Source organism: Cyprinodon tularosa, unplaced genomic scaffold, assembly GCF_016077235.1.
Source record: "Cyprinodon tularosa strain WSP-4 unplaced genomic scaffold, ASM1607723v1 ctg84, whole genome shotgun sequence".
NCBI lineage: Eukaryota > Metazoa > Chordata > Actinopteri > Cyprinodontiformes > Cyprinodontidae > Cyprinodon > Cyprinodon tularosa.
In genome coordinates this window covers 1,061,810-1,085,666 of record NW_024039607.1, presented here as the reverse complement: position 1 = coordinate 1,085,666, position 23,857 = coordinate 1,061,810, and the positions used below count along the sequence as shown (strand labels likewise).

The window sequence follows — 23,857 nt, the reverse complement described above, 5'->3', positions numbered from 1 at the left end:
TTTTTACTTAGTAACTAAACCAAACATTGAAAATGTATCGGAGTAAAAGTATGAAATTAAGTTCGTAAATGTAGTGAAGTAAAAGTGAAAGTTCTCAAAAAAAAGTAATACTCTTGGAAAGTGTAAAGTACTCCGAAATATACTTAAGTACAGTAGTGAAGTATTTTTACTTCGTTACTATGCAACACTGGGCATAATCAAAAATATCTGCGACAACCTCACTGCAACACATTGCTGCGGGAGGATAAGCAGTCTAAACTCTTAGTCAGCTGTTGTTCAGTTAGTAGCTCTAAGAAACAAAATGGTTCAAAAGAAACACTAAAGCAGTAGACCTGAAGAATTTAAAACAGAGTTAATCTTCAGTACACTAGAAATTAGTAAAAATGTCTTAAAATAAGTGGATTTCCCTTTAATTTGAGTAGGTAAATAAGACAATTTGCCATTGGAATTAGTATTTTTACCTTAAGAATATGATATTAGGATGAAATGCACTTGAAATAAGAAAATGCAATTGTGTTTTCTTATTTTAAATTGAACTGTTCTTGTTCAATTGGCAAATTGTCTCTTTTACCTTCTGAATTCAAGAACAAATTCACTTATTTTAAGAAAAATTTTACTCATCCAGATTTAAATATTTCTTTTTTGTATCCTTCAGTATTAAACAGGTACTATTGGGTTAGGTGATCCTACCTTTATCACAATTTAAAGCATGCAGTTGTTACTGCAGGGGTATCCTCCATGTTATCTAAGAAAATGACGTTTTTTACAGACATTCTTAAGTCCGACAGAACAAACGGGCAAATATATAAACACCAAACCAGCTGTCATATCTGTAATAGTAGGAGCAGCTAGATTGTAAATGCTGGATAAATACATAGAGAGAAGTAGCAGAAAGGAGTAGAGCGAGAGATGCCTTATAGAGGCCTTACTATAGAAACAGTTCAGTCCAACTTAAGCCGCATAACTTAGAGCTTTATTAAAAGGAGAAGCTTTCAGGTTAGCTTTTTTGAAATGATTTTTAAAGGAAAGGCAAATGAACATCAAGATTGGTCCATGCTAATTGCCATTTTGTGGAAAATCTGAAGACTAACCGTTTATTTTAGAAAAACGGACACAATGACGTGCTGTTAACACTTGATGTTATAAATCTACACCTAAATCTGTTGGCTGTGTGCGAATCCATTCTGCTGCATTATTGAATGAAAACAAATTGTTGGCCATCTGGGAGCTCTGCCTCTACAGATCACAAAACGTTTCTCCTGACTTCTGGTTTGTTCCGTTTCACTGATTACACTCTTATTATGTTCAGAGACTTCACTGTATTTTGTGTAATTAGTTTTACACCAAGGAAAATCATTTGTTTTCCTGCTTTATGAACACTGTTAGCACAAAGTATAATTGTTTACCTTTGCAGCCAGCAGTCGGTCGCTGTTATAAGCAATCTGGACAGACTGCAGAGCACAGTTTCTCTGATACATGCTGACGTGTTTGCGGGAACACGTAAAATCAGGAAGCTGCTGTAGTTTTGGGTAGGCAGCTGGTTAGGTCCTTTCTTAGTCATGAGTGAAACTTGTGGAGGAAACCCCCTCTGAACAAGGACCGTTGCATAGAGCAGATTATTTTTCCAGTTAACCATCTGCCTTTTATCAAAAAGCACAAAGAGTCCTGCTCTCTCAGACAAAAGCCTGTATATATGTGTTCATATTTGTTCATATTTACCCAATAATTGTCAGATCCTATCCGTTTTAACAAACATCTGGCCTTTTCTCCTGCCCTCAGACACACCTACCTTCTCCTTTCTGTAAAAAAAACCAGTTTTCTTTTACACCGATTACTGAAGAAGTGGAGCCATTCAGCTGTGATCTTTGCTGCTTATAAATAATTTAGCATTATTATTGAATGTGCATGTATTTGCGTCTACAAGCAGGGAAACGTCAGGTTTAGATCATTGTCTGGTTTTCATTCCCAGAACAGTTTGTTTTCTAACGAAAGGGGTTCATAGTGCCCAGAAAGGTTTTCTTATGAAATATTCCCTTATTCATAAATAATCTCCTAGGGTTTGTTTGTTTCAGTTCTATTTAAAAAAAAAAGAAAAAGTATGCTGCTGAATTAAAGGGTTTTGGGATTCATCTCGATCTGTTTTTCAGTTTGTGATGGATTAAGTAAACTTGCTCTTGGGCAATAATGCTAGAGAGGATTATGAAGGATAAGAATCAGTTAAAGAATAAGAGTCTGATTGTCACTACCTCCCAAGAAATAGATTAAATCTTTACTCTCTTTATGCATGATCGGCTGCAGAATTTTGTGGCTGAAAGGAGGTCTGGATCTAAATGACATAATCTTCCATGGATCGAGCCGTCGCACGGATGTGCACAGAGCGATTCTTTGTTTGAAATCTCTGCCACCAGACCCTAATAATCCCTGAAAATCCTGAGCAGTTAATCCAATTAGAGTCAACACATAGCTGGGCTCTGCATTAAATCTAACACAGGTTAGCGCACCAAAACATAGAGAAAACTTGTTCATCTGTGCTAAGTCAGATTACCACCACTTACCTATTTATTATCAATGAACAGTTGTGTTCTGGCTGTAGGATGCTTTTCTGCTGCCTGAAGTTTGTCAGCAGTTTAACGAGGCTTTGAGGAAGTTTATTTAGCTGGATTAAACCAGATCGATTCACTTGTTGGTGGTGATGTCCATCCACCAATAGAGAATGCAACAATGACGGAAACACAAAGTGTATTTATCCTTTGGCAGCTATAGTGCACAGTGCACAGTGCACAGTGCAAGGATGTAGGAAAACAACAGCTTTAACAAGATTTCACAAAAATAAACAGCTTCAACTTTCGGCATATCATAGTTTGTGTTCCTGTTTTCTTTTGGACAATAAAAAGGCAGCACAGACTGACAGCTTTCATATTAAAGGCTAGCAGTCTAAAATGCTTACTGATAACCTCTATGCAATGGTTTAAAGGTGGAGATATTGAGAGTCAGGAAACCTTTTTTTTTGTTGTTTTCAAAAAAAAAAAAAAAAAAAAAAAAGAGAGACCAGAATAAATTATCTTAAAAAATGTTCACCTTTAATGAGACATTTTTCAAAACAACAAACAGGTCTGTCAGAGAGGGAAACGTTTATAGGGAAAAGCAGTATTTTGTGGTATTTATCTTCTTTTTTTTCTTCTTCTTGCAGTATTTTATTGTCCTTACACTGTAACAAGTACAGAGCAACAAAATGAACTCTGCATTTTACCCATCACCTAGGGGAGCAGTGGACTGGCATTGTGGGGCGCCTGGGGAGCAGTGTAGGGTTAAAGGGAAACGCCGTTTTTTTTACATTTGACCCATGATTTTACGTTATTACATCATGTTCTACTCACCTATATGAGTTTTGTGTCATTTGGAACTGTTCTGAATATATTCCGTCAGGTTATATCCAAGTAACGTCTTCCTTTTGGGCAACGAGTTGAAGGCACAAACTAAACTGTTCATAATTCTTTATGTTACGCCAGCATTCATAACATGTAGGAGAATCACTGTCCCCCAGACATCTGTGGATATATTTTTTATATTTATATTTACCGTTCATTTATCCTGTCCGCTGAACTGCTGCTAGTTTTCCTCATGCCTGGAAGATGTCTAGTGCTGCTACCACAGATGATCTCGCTCTCCAAATGGAATTGAACGATTCAGATTAGCTCGCCGAACGAATAGAAGGGGTAGAGCGTAGCCGCCTGTGGCCCGGGCTGCTGTCACAACTCCTGTCCAGTGCGCGGATGACGTCATACACGCACCGCTTTGTTTAAAAAAAATATAAATATAAAAAATATAACCGCGGAGGTCTGGTTGACAGTGATTCGCCTACATGTTATGAATGCTGGCGTAGCATAAAGAATATATTGTGAACAGTTTAGTTTGTGGCTTCAAGTCGTTGCCCATAGGAAGACATTACTTGGATATAACTTAACCGAATATCTTCAGAACGGCTCCAAATGACAAAAACCTCAAAGTCACAACCTAAGGATTCCACACTCTATGCCCTAACCACTAGGCCACCACTCCCTATTTATTGTTGCAACAATGAAAGTCACAATACAGAAGTATTTCTAAGTTATTTTCTGTCGTTTTTAGTAAAACAGTAGTTTTGTTTGCATGTGGTCGATGTCAAACCCCCATATTGACAAATACAGTTTAAAAATACATGATAAAAAAACCATTCTGAGACACACTTCTTCAGAAAACCAGTTGCATAGAAATTAGGATTCTTATCAGGTTTTTGCAGAGACTAACTGAGGTTCAATCATATTTACATATTCATCGACGCTCTAATGGAGCCAACAGTGGAGAAAATTGTGCCAGAAAAACAAAACAACCAGCAGAACTCTGACAATATAGCCATTTTTTTTTCTTGTTTTTCTCACATATTTGAATAGAAAGCACATTCTTGCTGATACCAATATCTAAGAGTCATGGAGCCAATCACAGGGAGTAACCGGGAGACACAGGACATACAGCCATGCAAACATAAACTCATACTTATAGGCAATTTTGAATGATAAATTTACCCATCAGTCATGTTTTTAGACTGTAGAAAAGAAGCTGGAGTATCTGAGAGGAAAGAATGCATGCAAAGGGACACATACAGACTTCATTTAGAAAGAAACCAGGATCTTCATGCTATAAAGCAGCAATGCTTCACCCTGAAGCACATAATATATCTTAACCTGAAACAAATCCCAAATCAACATAATATCATAGTAGAGAAGTATTTGGGAGATATTTTGTACCAACTTTAACACCTGAGGTAGCAGTTCTCTTTTTTTTTTGCTAATTGTTCACTGCAAAAACGATCTGAAATTAAGTAAAAATTTATTAAATCAAGTATATTTACCCTTAATTTGAGCAGGAAAATAAGATAGTTTGCCAATGGAATGAGTATTTTTACACTTAAAATAAGATAATTAGAAAATATGCACTTAAAATAAGACTAAGCAATAGTTTTTTCTTATTTCAAATTACCCCCTCAATTCAAGAAGAAATGCACTTATTTAAAGAAAAAATGACTTAATTAGATTTACATTTTTTGCAGTGTTAAAACAGTGTTTATTCTGTTTTTGGGTCAATCCATATCCGTCATTCCTAACACTCAGCTGAGCCAAACTGGCATCACAATGACAGTCAATTGAAATGTGATGCGTCTTAAAATGCTCAGCTAATTGTAAGATTTCAGGAGTTGTATGTTTTTATTATACTGAATTAAAAAAAATTAATAAAACTGATAGGAGAACCTGGTATGTTTATGGCCTCATAGTGGAACTAGGAAGAGAAGAAATGGGAATGGGATAGAAAATGATGGGATGAGCTGTGAATTGTTAGCAGCACTCTCTTCAAATAAAAATGAGATTCATAGAGATAAATATTTCCTTTACTGTATTTGAAATTAGCTGTATGTAATTGTTTTATTTCATTGCAGCAGCCAGAGAGACTGTTAGCAAAACAAATAATGTCCAGCTCATGTTCCAGTCGCAGTAGAACACATGTAGAACATGTCGTCTCTCTCTTGAATGCTTGCCAGTGCTGTTGGATGACCAAAGTGTTTTCTTTTGATAAACCTGAGTGCCCAGCTGCAAACACAATGAGGGCAAACAAAACCTCACTGCATCTGATGGTCATATTTCTGCTTTCCGTGAATTAATGCTTCTTAATCACCACTCCATGATGGAAACATTTAAGCAGATGTTTCAGCTTTTGTGCATTTAGGTTTTTATCTGCCTGGTCCTGAGTTTCATGTTTTCCACATTCATAGCTGCAGTGATCAAAAATCATTGTATGGCTTTACCTCATCTTAAATGTCTAGACATGCCGATGATTTATGATCTGGGTATCTGGTTGTCTAAAAATATCTTAAAAGGTCAGCTAGAAGCTTGTGTTTGATTTCCTGTCAACTTTCAGCTTTGCTCTGTGTACTTAGAGGTGAGGGTTGCAGTATAACGGTTCACGGAGCGTATTTTCAGGCTATTTTCCTGCTTGACTGACTTGCTAAATGGCTGTGCCGTTGTTTGACAGCTTTACTGGCTCACTATAATAACTTTAGTTTCCGAGGCAACAAGTCACACCAGCTAACAGATTCGTTGACCTACTGGTTTACTGCCTGCTGTGACCATTTGTAACTGTCATTACAAATAATTACCTCTAATTATTGTTGTTCTCAGCATGCATCAGAGCTTATAGACAAACGTAACTGATTCAGCAGCTAAAGAGAGAGCTGCGCTGTGAGACACTGCTGCTTGCAGCTGAATGCGCATTACGCTCCCACACCTGCATGGGTCGTAAGAACAGGAACCAGGAGCAATGTGGGCTCTGACTGTATATTCACCAAAACACAGTCGGGTTTTCAAAGATAACATTGGAGTCAAGTTGTACTTCCAGTAGGATGCATTTCTAAAAGGAGCAGTGAACTGTGAGTGAACAGATCTGTCAGAGGGTGGAGGATAAAGGGATTTAGACTCTAATCTGGATGCAGGTTCTAGAGGGCTTTAAGTTAATGTCGTGTAACCAAGATTTCCACAATTGGAACATGCGTCGATGTTCCGGTCGGAAATCTACATGAGAAAAGACGTTTTTGTTTTTGTTCACGATCAAAAATAACTGAGCAGTTGTTTGAATTTCTGACCTTCCAATTCCAGTTTTGTTTCATTAACAGCTCTAAGATTATCAATCCAATGTGGCTCTGCTCTCTGAGAAAGTAGTTAGTTTTATTGTTTAGCAAACAACCAAAAGCACATTTTAGATGTTTTAGCATTTTGTGAAAAAAAAACAGTCTGTGTCAATGTGTTTTCTCCAAAGTTAAGTATGTGTTAGTGTAAAATGTGCTTATCAGTTACAGAACAAAATGAAATACTTCATAGAAAAACTGGTTAAAGCTTGTAAGTTAGACCATCGTTACATTTAGAGGTGAAAATCATCCCACCTGTAAAGTTCATTGATGTCAGTATGAAGGTTTGGTTGCTGCTGGAGGGACTGGTGCGTTTCCCAGAAACAGCAGCATAAGGAAAGATGCTGGTGTGTAAATATTAAAGCAGAATAAAAGGAAATTAAGGGTTTGTTAAAATACAGAAAAGCTGAAATAACACAATATTTAAATCTTCCTTTATTTAATTGGTTCTTATCTAACAGTGACTGTCTTGTTTCAGTTTGTAGTTTATGTGAAATGGGCTTTATTAGGTTCTAAATGAATCCTGTCATTGATTACATGTAGCTGCCTGCTATAGCTTTGGTAAATATGTTATATTTACCATTATATATATTCTGTTATATATTTAGACATTAGGTTTTAATGCAATGCAATAAAAACAGACAAAAGTAATAGAAAAGCTAGAGATTCATCACAGCGTAAACAGAGTAGACGGCTTCATTGTTACATTTTTTAAACATACCTTCTAATATTAATAGAGATGTTAATGTTAGCACTTTGAGATTTTTTTTAAATGTAAAGTGCAATACAAATAAAATGTATTATTATTATTATTATTATTAATGTCTAATGTAGAAATAAATCAGTTGTAGTAGCTCAAAGTTTAACTTTTCTCTTTTTGTGCCCTCCTCTGTTTCTTTCCCACCTGTCAGATGATGAAGCACGCCTGGGACAGCTACCAGCGCTACGCCTGGGGTTCCAATGAGCTCCGGCCCGTCTCCAAGCAGGGCCACTCCAGCAATCTATTCGGTGAGAGAAAGACCAGGCACACACCAGCACAAACACACACAGCGGATTGATCTGGTTTCCTGTCGCCAGCAGCCTTGGCCTTTAGATAAGCAGCCAAATTGGCTGCCACTTAGACCCATCCTCCTATGCATGCCTCTAAATGTCAACTTTATCATATATTTATATTATGTTTCTGCTTCTAACCAGTTGTCAGCAGCTGCGGGGCTAATGGGGGCAGCGGTGTTCGTAGCTGTCAGCTTTTAAGTCCCGGAGCAGCGCAGCGGTAGCAGTTAGATGGTTGCAGAGCCTGGTTGTAAATATTAAGAACAAATGCTCATGTAAACCCTGAGAGGTGTTTTTTAGTAATGCTTCTGGCTTGTGTCACTCTCATGGGGATCCGTGTGTGTCAGTTAGCGTATCACTATTGCAGGACACTGATAAGATGTCATTCACATGAGAAGAAGCAGCATTGCCTAACTACTGATAACCAAACACCACAACATGCTCTCTACTCTTCCTCTAGTTGTGTTTCCATGTTCAAATCTAGCATCAGTTTTTATTTTTGGGGTGTTTTCTTTTTTCCAAATGCGCTTCTGAAGGAAAATGACTGTTATTAAGAAAAGCCTAAAGATAAAATGGATCCTTCAGTTCAATGGGGAGAGCTGTGTTTCAGTATAGAAGATATTGATGAGTTTTGGCCTCACAGCAGCTGTTAGTTATAAATACAGAAACTGACACATCACTGCCTTTATAAAAGTAATTATAGGAAACATTTTCTTAACAGTTTATATATTTAGATGCCAGCATTGCATTGCACAGCAAATATTTATCAGTAATTTGTTGTTTTCATGGAAAAACCAAAATCCTAAATGGTTAAATGTATTAATATGTAAACATATTCCCTCCCTTTTTTTAAGTTATATTGTTTTTCTTTAACAAGCTTTTGTTCTCTTCTGCCCAAACCCTTGACTAGCTTTTGTTAGCCTGGGTTTTATTTAAAGGTATAAAACCAAAATCCCAGCCCTGGTTCTGCTGTTTAATCATTAAAATGAATCCTCTGGCTATACCTGTCATGATTCTAAACTTTCAAATTTAATATCAAGAGAAATACCTATACTTTATAACATTTTTTATACTGTAGGGATTTGTTTTTTCCTGAGGCACAGGGTTCTTTCTAGTTAAGTAAAAAATGTATAATTATAATACGAAAGCACTTTAATTTTCTTTTTTTTTAGGACAAAACTAATATGCAGGAACTGATCAGCTCTCTTTTAACAAAAATAAGAATTAGTCACTTGCCTGATAAAACAGGGAGGATATTTAATATATATGTCTGAATGTACCGCATGTACCTTTACTATTTACTATTTATCTTTATAGCATCACTTTGGGCCTGTTATTTTGATGTAAGCGATGATTCTACACTAAAATAAATTATGTCTCCAAAACAAGCATATGTATTAGGCTTTAAAATATGGTAGAAACCCTCCTGTTATATTGTGGACCTACTGGTACTTTTACTTTCCTTTATCACGTCATCATTGGGGTACAGACTCTGATTCTATAAGTGGTTAAGCTCCAGTGTTTTCATACATTTCCAGAGCACATGTCAGAACCTCTGCACTGCAAGCTCATTTTAATGCTGCTCCTCTTACATTTAATAATGGAATCCGTTCCATTATTGTAGAGTCATATGTAAATGTAGGAGGGAGAGAACAATCCAGGTCTATGAATACTAATTATTAGATTAGCCTGTTCAATCCTTTGTTTCCCCTTCTCTATACATTCCCCTCTAACAAAGCTAACAGTCTGTTCTTCCAGATCTACCTCCATCAGTAAATGGGACATCTTATCCTAAGGGCTCTGTCACAGCCTCCTCCAGCTCTTATACAACAAACGCTGTCAACAATCAGCCTAAACTTTAATATTATGCAATGAGTCAGCTGTTCACTGCTGAGGGTGTTTATATGAACAACATTAAACCAAGCGGTCATAATACAGGTGCTGGTCATAAAATTAGAATATCATGAAAAAGTTGATTGAGTTCAGTAATTCCATTTAAAAAGTGAAACTTGTATATTATATTCATACATTACATACAAACTCATATATTTCAGATGTTTATTTTGTTTAATTTTGATGATTACAAATGACAACAAATGAAAATCTCAAATTCATCATATCAGAAAATTAGAATATTGTGAAAAGGTTCAAAATTGATGGCCCCTGGTGCCACACTCTAATCAGCTAATTAACTCAAACCACCTGCAAAAGCCTTTAAATGGTCTTTCAGTCTAGTTCTATAGGCTACACAATCATGGGGAAGACTGCTGACTTGACAGTTGTCCAAAAGACGACCATCGACACCTTGCACAAGGAGGGCAAGACACAAAAGGTCATCGCTAAAGAGGCTGGCTGTTCACAGAGCTCAGTGTCCAAGCACATTAATAGAGAGGCGAAGGGAAGGAAAAGATGTGGTCGAAAAAAGTGTACAAGCAAGAGAGATAACCGCACCCTGGAGAGGATTGTGAAACAAAATCCATTCAAAAATGTGGGGGAGATTCACAAAGAGTGGACTGCAGCTGGAGTGAGTGCTTCAAGAACCACCACACACAGACGTATGAAAGACATGGGTTTCTGCTGTCGCATTCCTTGTGTCAAGCCACTCTTGAACCACAGACAGCGTCAGAAGCGTCTTGCCTGGGCTAAAGAGAAACAGGACTGGACTGCTGGTGAGTGGTCCAAAGTCATGTTCTCTGATGAAAGTAAATTTTGCATTTCCTTTGGAAATCAAGGTCCCAGAGTCTGGAGGAAAAGAAGAGAGGCACTTCATCCACGTTGCTTGAAGTCCAGTGTAAAGTTTCCACAGTCAGTGATGGTTTGGGGTGCCATGTCATCTGCTGGTGTTGGTCCATTGTGTTTTCTGAGGTCCAGGGTCAACGCAGCCACATACCAGGAAGTTTTAGAGCACTTCATGCTTCCTGCAGCTGACCAACTTTTTGGAGATGCAGATTTCATTTTCCAACAGGACTTGGCACCTGCACACAGTGCCAAAGCTACCAGTACCTGGTTGAAGGACCATGGTATCCCTGTTCTTAATTGGCCAGCAAACTCTCCTGACCTTAACCCCATAGAAATCTATGGGGTATTGTGAAGAAGAAGATGCAATACACCAGACCCAACAATTCAGAAGAGCTAAAAGCCACTATTAGAGCAACCTGGGCTATCATAACACCTGAGCAGTGCCACAGACTGATCGACTCCATGCCACGCTGCATTGCTGCAGTAATACAGGCCAAAGGAGGCCCAACTAAATACTGAGTGCTGTACATGCTCATACTTTTCATGTTCATACTTTTCAGTTGGCCAACATTTCTATAAATCCTTTGTTTTTATTGGTCTTCAGTAATATTCTAATTTTCTGATATGATGAATTTGAGATTTTCATTTGTTGTCATTTGTAATCATCAAAATTAAACAAAATAAACATCTGAAATATATGAGTTTGTATGTAATGTATGAATATAATATACAAGTTTCACTTTTTAAATGGAATTACTGAAATCAATCTACTTTTTCATGATATTCTAATTTTATGACCAGCACCTGTAGATTTCAAAATTATTTAATCTAACATGAAGTCACAGTTCTTCTTCTTTCTGATTCTTCATGAGTATTATTTCCTTTGGAGATCAGATGTACTCTAGTCTTTAATATAAATGTAACAACTAAGCAAATATGAGTATGCTATGTCAATCATTTATAACAGTTGAATCATTACAGCTCATAATTGTAAGCTGATGAATCTGGTGTATGTATATATATATATATATATATATATATATATATATATATATATATATATATATATATATAAAGCAATAACCATTTATCTCAGCTTCCTTTTGCAATGCAATACATACACAAAGACAAGAAGGAACTGGAGTATTTTGGCATTAAAGCCTGTTATAAGACTCCTCTCCTGTGGAACCAACTACCAGTTTTAGTCTGTGAGGCAGACACCCTGTCTAGTTTTAAGACTAGGCTTAAAACTTTCCTTTTTGATAAAGTTTATGGTTAGAGTGGCTCAGGTTATCCTGAGCTATCTCTATAGTTAAGCTGCTATAGACTTAGACTTCTGGAGGACATAGGGACCCCGATTTCCTCATTCTGCTTCATTCTATTTCTATTCTCCTTCTCTGCAGAATCTGTTAGTTCAATCTCTTACGTTATGCTCTCTCTGCTTTTTCCCATAGTAGCTTCGCATAGTCTGTTCCTTTTTGGCTGTGACTCCATCCTGGATAGAAATATCAGCTGTCCTGTTGCCATCATTTGTTACAGATGTTAGATATCAGCCTGTTTTCCAGTGTAGTCCTGTTTCTCTGACTGTGACTGGCTAGATGTGCTCTCTTCATCCTCTGGCATGGGAGCTGGCTCGGAGCTCGCCTGCCTGGCTGTGTTTTTCCTGGACAGGGCCGCCTCTTACAACTGCTTTTTGTATCTCTGCTTCTGTCTCCTTGAACCCCAGTCGGCCTCAGCAGATGGCCGCTCACACTGAGCCGGGTTCTGCTGGAGGTTTCTTCCTGTTAAAAGGGAGTTTTTCCTCTCCACTGTTTCTACAAGCATGCTTAGTGTGAGGGATTGCATTCAAGCCAATGAGTCGATACAATTAACTGTTTTTTCATAGAAAGCTTTGAATCAATTTGACTGTATGATCTGGTGACCTGTAAAGTGCCTTAAGATGACATGTGTTGTAAATTGGCGCTATATAAGTAAACTGAATTGAAATTAATGTTAGATTTTGTTACATTAAAAGTACAAATGAAGTGTAATAATTACAGCTTAAAATGCATTATCTCGCAATGTTAATTGCTTATTAGCAAGATAAACAGACAAACGTATCTTACCGCACATCTACCTTAATATGGGTTACTACAAAATCAGTTTAGTTTTGTTTAATTAGAACATTTTATCCAACATTAACAGTTTGTATAACTGAAGTGTGACACTACAATTTCAAATACAAATAACCCCAAAGTTATTGTTTATCTAATATTTCAGTTTTTTTTAATTTTTACATTCAATTTCAGATAAATTTGGCTTATTTATATGGCACCAATTCACAACACGTCATCTCAAGGCACTTTACAGAGACATTTCAATCATATCACAATCAGATTTGGTTCACAGTTTTCTATCTAAGCAAAAACAACTGATTGTATCAACTCATTGACTCTACAGCAACCTGTCACACCGAGGATGCATGCAGCGACAGTCGGGGGGGAAATTTTTTTTAGTTTTAATAGGAAGTCAGCTGAGGCTGACTGGGGTTCAAGGCAAATGAAGTAGACACACATATTTAACGTAGATTACCTCTAAGTTCTATCTGTGTCAGAAAAGGTAACAATAAACAATTTCCTTAAGGGGTTCTGTCTTGGAAACAAAAAGTTGAGCAAACGAGATATGAACCAGTTTAAATGTAAAAGGGATAAAAAAGGGATTAAAAAAAGACCACATACAGTTAATCACAGCAAAAATGGATCATTTTGCTATGTCAAGGATGTTAAACACAACTAAGCACTGACAAAGAGGCCCAACTCCATCATCTGTAATCTAAGGTGTTGAAGTAGCCCAGCTGAAATTTCTCTACAGGACGATGTCACAGCAAAACAGGAAGATACAAGATGAAGCTACTATGATGAGAAAAGGCAGAGAGAGATCATAAAGTTAGGGGCTGAACTCACAAATACTGCAGAATGGGAGAAAAGAGACCAAATGAAGCAGAATGATGAAAAGTGGTCCCTATGTCCTCCAGCATTCTAAGCCTAACACAGCATTACTATAGAGATAGCCCAGGAGAACCTGAGCCACCTCAACGCTGTTACCCCCAGAATTATAAAACATGCAATAAATACAGCGACGATAAAAATCTGGCAGCAAGAAAATAAATAAAATAATGATAGAAATAATTAAAAAAAAAATTTAAACCATGTCTGACACGATACATGTGGCTTTAAAGTGTTCTTATAATAATAGTCATGCTTTGATTCTGTATAGGTGCTCATAGTCATAATGTAATGGATAAAGTCTTTTTAGGTGTTTGTCATCATAAATGAACCGACAACCTGAGGCGAATTTAAAACCATCAGGCTATTTGACCAGATTTCTTTTAAAGATGTCCTACATCACTTTGTAGCTGACATCCTGTAGCCAATTAGTACTGAGTATTGACCCAGACCATGGTATAATTCATGATATAAATATGTATATATTATTATTTAGGTCTTTGGTGCATTAAATGTTAGATTTCTTTAGACATCCACAAGTTATAGAAACGTATAGAAAGAGAAAAACAGGAAAATGTTTGGATTTATTTAGTTAATGTTTTAAAAGATGATAAAATATGTATCGTTATTTAGATTTAGTAAATATTAGGACTGAAATGATATCAAGTTGATCTTTGCCTTTTTATAAGAGCTGATAATTCCAAGCCATTTTGATGGATTGGTCCTGGATTGGATTCTTTGGGAGCTCTGGCTTAATGCCATTTGGATTGTACATTTTCTCATGTATCCTCATGATGCTCAATCATATGGGCATCTGGAGGGTTTGGAGGCTCACTCTGTGCCTCGAGCTGATGTTCCTCTTCCGTTTTTTTTTTTTTTTTTGCGTTTGGCATGCCTGCATAGATTTTCCTGCCAAAGGGATGAATTCAAAGAAAAATAGGTTGGGAGCATCCCTGAGACTTTTCAAGTCGAATATTTGAAGTTATAGAGAAGATCGTTTCTTAGAATGCTTTTAATATGGCTACTGATGGGAGGCTTTTTTGCTGGACCAATGCTGCCGATAGGGCCAGACTGAGGGGATGGATGTGTTTTCCTCTGTGGTCATTCCCTGAAGGAGAGAAACTCCTTGGTCTCCGATACCAGCTGTTCCATCAGCTGTCTCCAGCTGGCTCATCTCAGGGATGTCTTAATACTGCATTAAACATTTGCTCTGGCTTCTGGAAATCTACTGCAACTCTACTGCTGTACTTGCTTTTTATAACAAAAGGACAAAGCTTTAAATGTATCTATTTAATAACTTTATGTTTTTAATCTTTCTTTTTCAAAGAATGAACTGTGATGTGATGCCTCATCAGTCCTCACAGTTACCAACTGATAGAGACAGACCTCTATCTGCTGAATTAAATATTGAAAAATGTAACTTTTATTGATCTCACAATGGAGATCTCACAGTCTGGCGGAGCGTGTTTCGAGCTTACAACCTCGGGATTCCAAGCCCTATGTTCTAGCCACTAGGCCGCCACTCTCTTCATTAGTATTTATTCATTCAGCTCTGAAGAGGTCTGTTGGTGATTCATTCAATTCAGGTCTGAACGTATCCGAAATTTGCAGGGTTGTAGCTCTATCGGACTAGAGTTTGCCGTAGTTAATGTAGATATTTAACGCTAAGATTTTTGAAAGGCTACCAATATTTCCTAGTCCAGCTTGTCCAATACAGATGGTGGTTGAATGTAAAGAAAAAGAAACAAAGCAACGTTGGTGTAATCTGTTAAGCCTTCATGTTTTCAGATGTCGATCTTGCTCTCTCTTACACCCATATTGTAAACATGTATCTGCATTTAAAAAAAACAGTGTCTTTTGAAGTAGCTTTTTAATCCTTGATCTGTGACTCTACTAGTACAATAAAATAGCAAACTTTGAGAGTTTATCCTGCAGTGACAGGTTTCATTCTGAAAAAACATGACGACGTTGCTAAACATCAGTCTTTGTTTGCTTTGCCTTGATGGAATCCAGCCCTGTTCCATGTTGAAGGGATGTTAAAAACTTAGCAAGCTCAATTAGAGCGGTTTTGCTGTAACATATGCCTTGCTGTTAGCTGCTTTATGTCTTGCTCTCTCCTGCTCCCCTGCAGCCTAAATTGTCAGTATTTCTCTGGAATGAAGAAAGGCATTTCAGCAAATTGTTAAAAATGAAGATTGCCAAAAATGAAGATTGCCAACGTTCAGCCCTTTTCCTTCAGTGAGAGTGTCTGCGTTAAAGAGTGATGTGGATAGTTTGACCAGTTGTTGAGCCTCTAACCGGATGGTCAACCTGTACATTTACCTCTTAGGATCTTAGAATTCTTTATTTTAGAAGAATTCCTGATATCAATGAAGACTGTAAGAAATTAGAAAATAAAACGGCTCCTAACTTAAGAGATGGCATCTCTTATTTTAGTGGCCTTGCCATTTTCAGTCCAGGATTCCAGACTGATGGAGAGAAAATGAATGGCAATATAGAAGTACTTTTCTTCGTTATATATTCCCCTTGTGCTCTTCTTTAATGAAATGTGATTATATGACTCCTATGAATAATACCTACCATGAGGAGAAGAGATTTGATAACTCGTCCTAATTTTTCATATTTTTTTGGAGTCAACAATTGGGCCAAGAATGTTCATTTTGGTGCATCCCTAGTTTAAGCCATAGATCTAAATCACAGTCATATGTAGTTTTTGATCACTAATGTTTGCAGACATCATAAGATTGGCAGGAGCTAAGTTCTCCATGCCAAGTCAAAGTTAATACTCATATGCTGGCTTAATATATTTGACTATTTAGCTGGCAAAGTGGTGAGTATCAATTCTTTTTATTGTTTCCACCCGCTTTGTGTTGGAAAGTTTAAACACAGTTTGGTGATTAAAGTCATTTCCAGAACTTATATTTTCTAAGAAAAATCCTGAAAAGCTGAGTAGACTGTTTCGGAGTCTGCCCCTGGAGACGCTTTTGATTCACTGGCTTTGCTAAAATTAAATACAGCTAGAGGCATAGATGGCATCCATCTCTCCGCCTGTCGCTTCTGCTGCTTCTTTTCATCTCTTGGTTCCTGGCTGTCTGACTGAAATACTTCTGTTGAGGCTCAGTCAGCCAACAGGTACATATTTGTTTTTAAAATGCTTTCCAACAATCTAACAATGTGGTGTAAAATAATAGTTTTTCATACTTTCTTAAGAACTTTGTGAATTTTTATTCAACATTTGGATACAGCTTTTAATCATCATCGTCATCGTCATCGTCCTCACTCATAAATTATCATCATCATCACTCATAAATCAAAGAACATATTAAGACATTAACCTCTTACACCCTCAGGGGGTATAAATAAATTTCTGCCTGACAAAAACACACAAAAGTAAATCAAAATAAATCCATCTCTCCGCCTGTCGCTTCTGCTGCTTCTTTTCATCTCTTGGTTCCTAGCTGTCTGACTGAAATACTTCTGTTGAGGTTCAGTCAGCCAACAGGTACATATTTGTTTTTAAAATGCTTTCCAACAATCTAACAATGTGGTGTAAAATAATAGTTTTTCATACTTTCTTAAGAACTTTGTGAATTTTTATTCAACATTTGGATACAGCTTTTAATCATCATCCTCATAAATTATCATCATCATCACTCATAAATCAAAGAACATATTAAGACATTAACCTCTTACACCCTCAGGGGGTATAAATAAATTTCTGCCTGACAAAAACACACAAAAGTAAATCACTTATAGCCTCACAGCTATTAGATTTAAGAAGAACTTGGTACCTCTGTAAAGGTAAGATGTCATAGAATGGTTTTCTGGTGTCAGCACCATTGTAGCTTTGACCCTGCCTGAAATATAAGGGACAAAATACAAAATATTTTGCATTTTTTGAACCTCGCCAAAATTTTCTTTGAAATAAACATTGCAAAACCCTACCAAAATATTATTTATAGCGCAAAAAAGTAGTACAGACTTTTAAATCTAAATGTTGTGTAAAAATATACCAAATTTGGACTCAATCAGATGAATCATATTTATTTTAGAATGGTATTAGTGAGAAATTTCTTAGGCAGAGAGGCCATTTTGGCACATTTATCCAGAAATGTCACCAAACTGTGCCAAATGTGTTTTTTACATCAATACTGGGGGTTATTTAAAATTACGAGGTCACGTAGCAGCTGGACCCACCGGTGGGTCCGTAGGGTTCTAGGGGTTAAGAAACCTGCTACAAAACATAATACAAATACACGAAAAAGAAACAATGTAAACAATACAAGTACAAATGAAGTGCACTCAAATCAAGATAGGGTTGAAGGCCAGTGAGTGAAAGTTGAGGGGTTTGTCAAATGTCCGGTGGTGGAGCATTCGTAAACTTCGGGAATCCCAATTAAGACCTTAAAAACTATTAATCTCAAATGATAAAAGCCAGACTTCAAATTGGCCCTTATTTGATGGACAAGTTTAATATGATTGTCTTAAAACCAAAATTTGTTACGGTTGGCTTTGCATTGCATTGCCAGATGTTGAGATCAACTGGACAGCTCTAATGTCTTCTCTTCCACTAGGTCTAAAAAGAATTCTTTCATTCAAATTTGAGAAATATATTCCAGTCACCAGATCATTCAGAGGTTTGAGTTGATAAAAAAATTAAAAAACACTTTTAGAAAGAACAAGCTCCCTCCCAACCACCTCTTAGCTTCCAGTTTGGTATATGTACAAGAGATAATCAAATAAAGGCTGATGAATCTTTTATTAGATATTTCTGAAGATTTCTTGAAAACATGACTTCCAAAGACTTTTCATCTACTGAAGCTCCTCAGTTAGTGTTTTCTCTATGCAAATTGTAGACATAGTAGCCTAAGTGCAAACTCTAAAAGAGCTTCATAAAAGCATAGAAATCTTCTTTAATCAGAGCTTTTATTGGAGCAGAACACTGAGTAGAAATATCAAAACATTAGGAAGGTTTAAAACTGAGGGAAACAAGTCGTAGCATTTGTTAGCATGTCTGTTTCAGGGGAAGGACGTTTAATCAGTTATTAGGAGTATGATTTCTGGAGAAGGTTGACACACTGAGTTGTTGTTTGAACTAGAAAAATAAGTTATTCTCTTTGTTGTGAACAGAATCAACTAAAGGGCTGGACATACTTTGCGTGTCCTTCCTGAGCTGCTTTAATGTAGAGAACAAACACAAGCTCCTTTAACAGCCTCTTGGGGGGAGATAATGCTGTGGTTTATATGTTCAATTGATTTCTAACCAGACTGTCAGCTTTTTCTTGTTGTCCCTGGGAAAACAGAAGACCTCTTTATGGTGTACATATTAGGGCATCCTCAGGTCTTAAAAAACATTTATGTGATGGAGCGCCACTAAGCGTCCATCCCAGACTCTAAGTATCCGTGCTTCCTCTGGCCCAGGGGAGCGCGGTGCCAGGAGCGCGCGCACGGGGAGAAAGCTCTCCCACGTGAGTGCGCTTCCCGGCAAACAGCTGCGTGCAGGCCTGCACCTCTGTCCCGCGGTCCTGCACAGTCCCAACGAACATTCCCCCCCCGTCTGAACCGGTCATCGCGCGCGTCTGAGGGTGCACACTCGGCGCCGAGTTCCACAAACACTCACCTCTCATCTCTGCTTCAGTCCCGCTGTTCCTGGTTAAGGGGCCAAACCGGAGCACTTCCGCGTCACGCTGGAAATAGCGCAGAGTGGCGCGCTTTGCCAGTCACGTGACGAAGGACTCAACCATTTTGGGTGTTTTGTTTTGTATTTTTTTATTGTTTATGTTCCTGACATTTTGAACATTGTATGGAGTCATTTTGGTTAATTTTTAGTTTCTATGCAGGAAACTGAGTTTTGAGTTTTGTTATTTGGTTATTTTGTTTTTATCCTTAAAAACCCCTTAATTTGTATTTTGGTTTACCCGGGGGAGGGGCTAAAGGGGTATTTAAAGGGGAGCTGAGCTCATTTGAGGAGGAGGACTGGATCTGATGGTAGAGTTGGCTGTCCAAGTAAGTTGTCCTGTAAATACTTGTTTTTGTTTTCTCGCTTCACTGTAAATATCGTCACTGTTTCACTATTTCCACCTGGGGAGCAATAAAAGAAAAAAGCACAAACAATATTTTTTCCGGCTGGGCCATAATTTTTTTGTATTTTTGCAACGAACCCGTGACATTTGGTGTCAGAAGTGGGATGGCCGGTCGACGGAAGCACCCTACAGTGAAGCGTACAGGGCTGCGCTAACAAAAAGTGAAGCAGGACTTACCTGTGGACGATGGAGGCTGGGCAACTGAAGATGAGGAAGGTGGCGCTGCTGCCTCAATCACGCAGCCTGCACCAAGTACAAGTGAGGAGCTTGTGGAGGTCATGAGGACATTTTTAAAAGGACAGGAGCGGAGGGACGAGGGGTTTTTGGCGGAGCTGAGAGGGCTTCGGGCCACCTTCCCAGCCCCACAGTGGTCTGTCCCTGTGTCCGGACCTGCATCACCACCCGAGGAGTCAACACCGAGTCTCCGGGTGGACCTCCCCACGCCAGCTCCTCGGCAGCGCCGCGGTTTCTCCGAGGAGCCCCCAAGGATCAGCATGGAGAGAGCTGAACCCTCCAGACATGAGGGCCGGCTCTACGGCGACCCCAAGATCCCTCAATATGTCTCAGGGGAGGACATTGAAAACTACCTGCTACGCTTTGAGCGCATCGCAAGAACTTGGGGTTGGCCAGAAGGTGAGTGGGCATGTCGGCTGGTGCCCTTACTCACCGGGAAGGCGTTGGAAGCTTACACAGCCATGGATGAGGAGTTGGCGCACTCCTACCCAGACTTGAAAGCTGCACTGCTGATCAAGTTTGATGTTTCACCGGAGACCTACAGACAGCAGTTCAGGTCCATGTCTGTGCCACCTGGAGAGAGCTCGACCGAGACCTACCACCGTCTGAAGGGGCTGTACCGGCGCTGGATCCGGCCGGAGCAACACTCCAAGGAGCAGATCGGGGAGCAGATTATCCTGGAGCAGCTTCTTCGCGTCCTCCCGGCAGACGTTCGCACCTGGGTGAAGGAGCATGAGCCGACAGAGGGGCTAGCCGCAGCCAAGCTCGCGCTGCAGTACCGCAACGCACGGAGCGGAGGCCCAGCTGCTTACCAGGATGTTCGTCAGCCGTCGTCACAACCCAGAGCCAGCTTCCACCCACCTAGAGATCCCGGGCCTGCACCCAGCCAACGTGGTCCTGGTAAGGAGCTCATCTGTTTTTATTGTCAGCAGTCAGGACACAAAGCTGCCCTGTGCCCAATCAGAAAGGCTAAGCTTACCGGGGCGTGTTACACCCCACGGGCTGAGGACATGCAAGGGGTAGGGAGAAAACAGTGGTTCAAAGAGGTGTGCATTAATGGGGAACCTGTGACTGCTCTGGTGGACTCGGGGATCTTCATGACTCTTGTGCGGAGGGACATTGTGCCAACGGGCTTGTTGGATTACAGTAAGCAGGAGGACATTTGTTGTATACACGGGGACAGACATTCTTACCCCACGGCGGACATGACGGTGATGGTGGATGACCAACCATATTTACTTACTGTGGGGGTGGTGGAGAAGTTACCGGTAGCCGCTATCTTAGGCTGGGACTTACCTGTACTCCTGGATTTATTGCGGGAGGAGGGGGCTGAGGAGAGTGACTGTGACAAGGGTTTGGCTGGTCCTGTGTTAACCCGGGCTCAGTTCCGGGCAGGGGAGGCACCCAGTACAAAGCAGCAGACGGAGCCGGAGCCTGAACCTTTTTCCAAATTGGACAGTGACCTGTTTGAGGGGGGTAAAAAGGGTCCAAGGAAACCACGTAGCCAGCGGAGGTTCGAGAGGGGCCTGAAGTCAAGGGAGCCAGTCTGTCAGGGGCTGGACAAAGACTTGTGGGAGGTACCTGGGGACATTGGGGCTGTGCAGAGACAGGATGAGACTCTGAAACCAGTGTTTGCCAAAGTGGTTGGGGGGCTGGACAGTGCCAAGGGGAACAGAGAGAGCTATGTTATCGATGACAAGAATGTTCTGTATTTAGTGTCAGACGGTGTCAAGCGCCTCGTTGTTCCCTCGTCTTGCCGCCAAAAGATCATGCACTTGGCTCACACCTTGCCTTGGGCTGGTCATCTGGGTCGCAACAAAACATACATGCGCATCGCTTCCCGTTTCTATTGGCCCTCCATGTACTCTGATCTTCAAACTTACTGCAAAACCTGTCCCACCTGTCAAAAAACCTGCTTTGTCCGCCAATCTGACCGTGCTTGCCTCCAACCTCTACCTGTCATCTCCACCCCATTCCGGCGCATAGCCATGGACATTGTGGGCCCGCTCGTGCGAAGTAGTGGGGGCTACCAGTACATCCTGGTGATCTCAGACTACGCAACACGGTACCCCGAGGCGTTCCCCTTGCGCACCGTCACTGCCCCTGCTGTGCTGCGTTGTCTTGTGCAACTTTTTTCCAGGGTCGGTGTGCCGGATGAGATCGTGACGGACCAGGGGACCAACTTCACTTCCCGACTCATGCAGCTCTTCCACCGCCAGCTGGGGATCTCGGCGATCAAGACCACTCTGTATCACCCGCAGACGGACAGCTTGGTCGAGCGGTTTAACCAGACCCTGAAGAAGATACTGCAGAAGTTCGTGGATGACACTGGACGTGACTGGGACCAGTGGCTGCCCTTTGTGCTGTTCGCCTACCGAGAGATGCCGCAGGCATCCACCGGATTCTCCCCGTTCGAGCTGCTGTATGGCTTGGACGTCCAGGGCCCATTGGACTTGCTGCTGAAGGTCTGGGAGGCTCCCACCACGGCTACTAGTGATCGGAGTGTGGTGCAGTTCGTGCTGGAGATGAGAGAGCGCCTGGCCAAGTATCGGGAGGAGGCTGAGGTCAACCTGCGAGAGGCCCAGCAGACACAGAAGGCCTGGTACGACAGACAGGCCAGACATCGAGAGCTCCAGCCTGGCCAGAGGGTCCTGCTCTTGCTGCCATCCTCCACCAGCAAGCTGTTGGCCAAGTGGCAGGGTCCGTACACTGTCCTGAGGAAGATGGGCCCTGTTACTTACGTAATACACCACCCTGACAAGAAGAAAGCCAAACAGACTTACCACGTCAACCTACTGAAAGAGTGGAGAGAGGCCGTCCCAGTCTCTGCTCCTGTGTTGTCTCTTCTCGTGGCTGAGGTCGACAGCGAGGGTGACGAGGAGCTGCCTCTTGTTGACCTCCACCAGCCGCCTCCACCCACTCTCGACCATCTCTCTATCACCCAGTCCAGCCAGCTCAACGAGGTCTTCCGGAGGGTCTCCAAGCTGTTTGCTGCCAACCCGGGGAGGACTGTCTTGATCGAGCACGTCATCCGCCTGAAGGACAAGGGGCCCATTCGCCAGCGGTCCTACCGGGTCCCTCAGCATCTGGTGGCGCAGCTACTGAAGGAGGTGGAGGAGATGCAGCGTCTGGGGGTGATCGAGCCGTCAACGTCCGAGTGGTGCAGCCCAGTGGTCATCGTGGTGAAGAAGGATGGGTCGCTCCGCATCTGCATTGACTTCCGGAAGCTCAAAGCCCTGTCGGAGTTCGACTCCTACCCGATGCCCCGGATCGACGACCTACTGGAGAAGATCGGCCGGGCCCGGTTCATCACCACCCTCGATCTCTGCAAGGGCTACTGGCAGGTGCCTCTGGAGCCGTCCAGTCGTCCCTACACGGCGTTCCAGACCCCTGCAGGATTGTTCAAGTTTACGGTGATGCCGTTTGGTCTCCATGGGGCCCCCGCAACCTTTCAGAGGCTAATGGACCGTGTTTTACAGGGTTACGGTGACTGCAGTGCTGCTTACCTGGACGATGTAGTAATCTTCAGCGACACTTGGGAGCAGCACTTGCAGCATCTGGAGAGGGTCCTTGGCAAGATCGAGCAGGCGGGACTGACGCTGAATCCTGCCAAGTGTCAGTGGGCCAAGGAGGAGGCGCAATACCTTGGCTATCGGCTGGGTCGAGGTGAGGTCCGTCCGCAGGTCGACAAGGTGGAGGCGATCCGCAGCTGCCCACGGCCTCGCACGAAGAAGGAGGTGAGGTCCTTCTTGGGTTTGGCCGGCTGGTATCGGAGGTTCGTGCCACAGTTTGCCACCATCGCCGCTCCTTTGACCGCACTGACGGGAAAGGCTCAGCGGAACCCTGTCGTCTGGAGTGAGGACTGTGAGACCGCCTGCCAGACCCTCAAGACCTGTCTCTGCTCGTCGCCGGTGCTGCGGAGTCCGGACTTCAATCAGCGGTTCTTGGTCCAGACCGACGCCTCCGCAGTGGGTCTCGGGGCTGTCCTGGCACAGGGAGACCCAGGAGAAGTACGCCCTGTGCTGTACCTAAGCCGCAAGCTGCTTCCCCGAGAG

At 41.1% G+C, this 23,857-nt stretch overlaps 1 protein-coding gene across 1 annotated transcript in view; it reads left to right on the top strand.

Annotated features, from left to right (window-relative positions):
- Positions 1 to 23,857, top strand: part of man1a1 (mannosidase, alpha, class 1A, member 1) — a 195,011-nt gene that overhangs the window by 44,263 nt on the left and 126,891 nt on the right. The window contains exon 2 of the mRNA XM_038272736.1: positions 7,624 to 7,720. Coding sequence (XP_038128664.1) covers positions 7,624 to 7,720 — 97 coding nt within the window. The remainder of the gene's footprint in view (positions 1 to 7,623; positions 7,721 to 23,857) is intronic.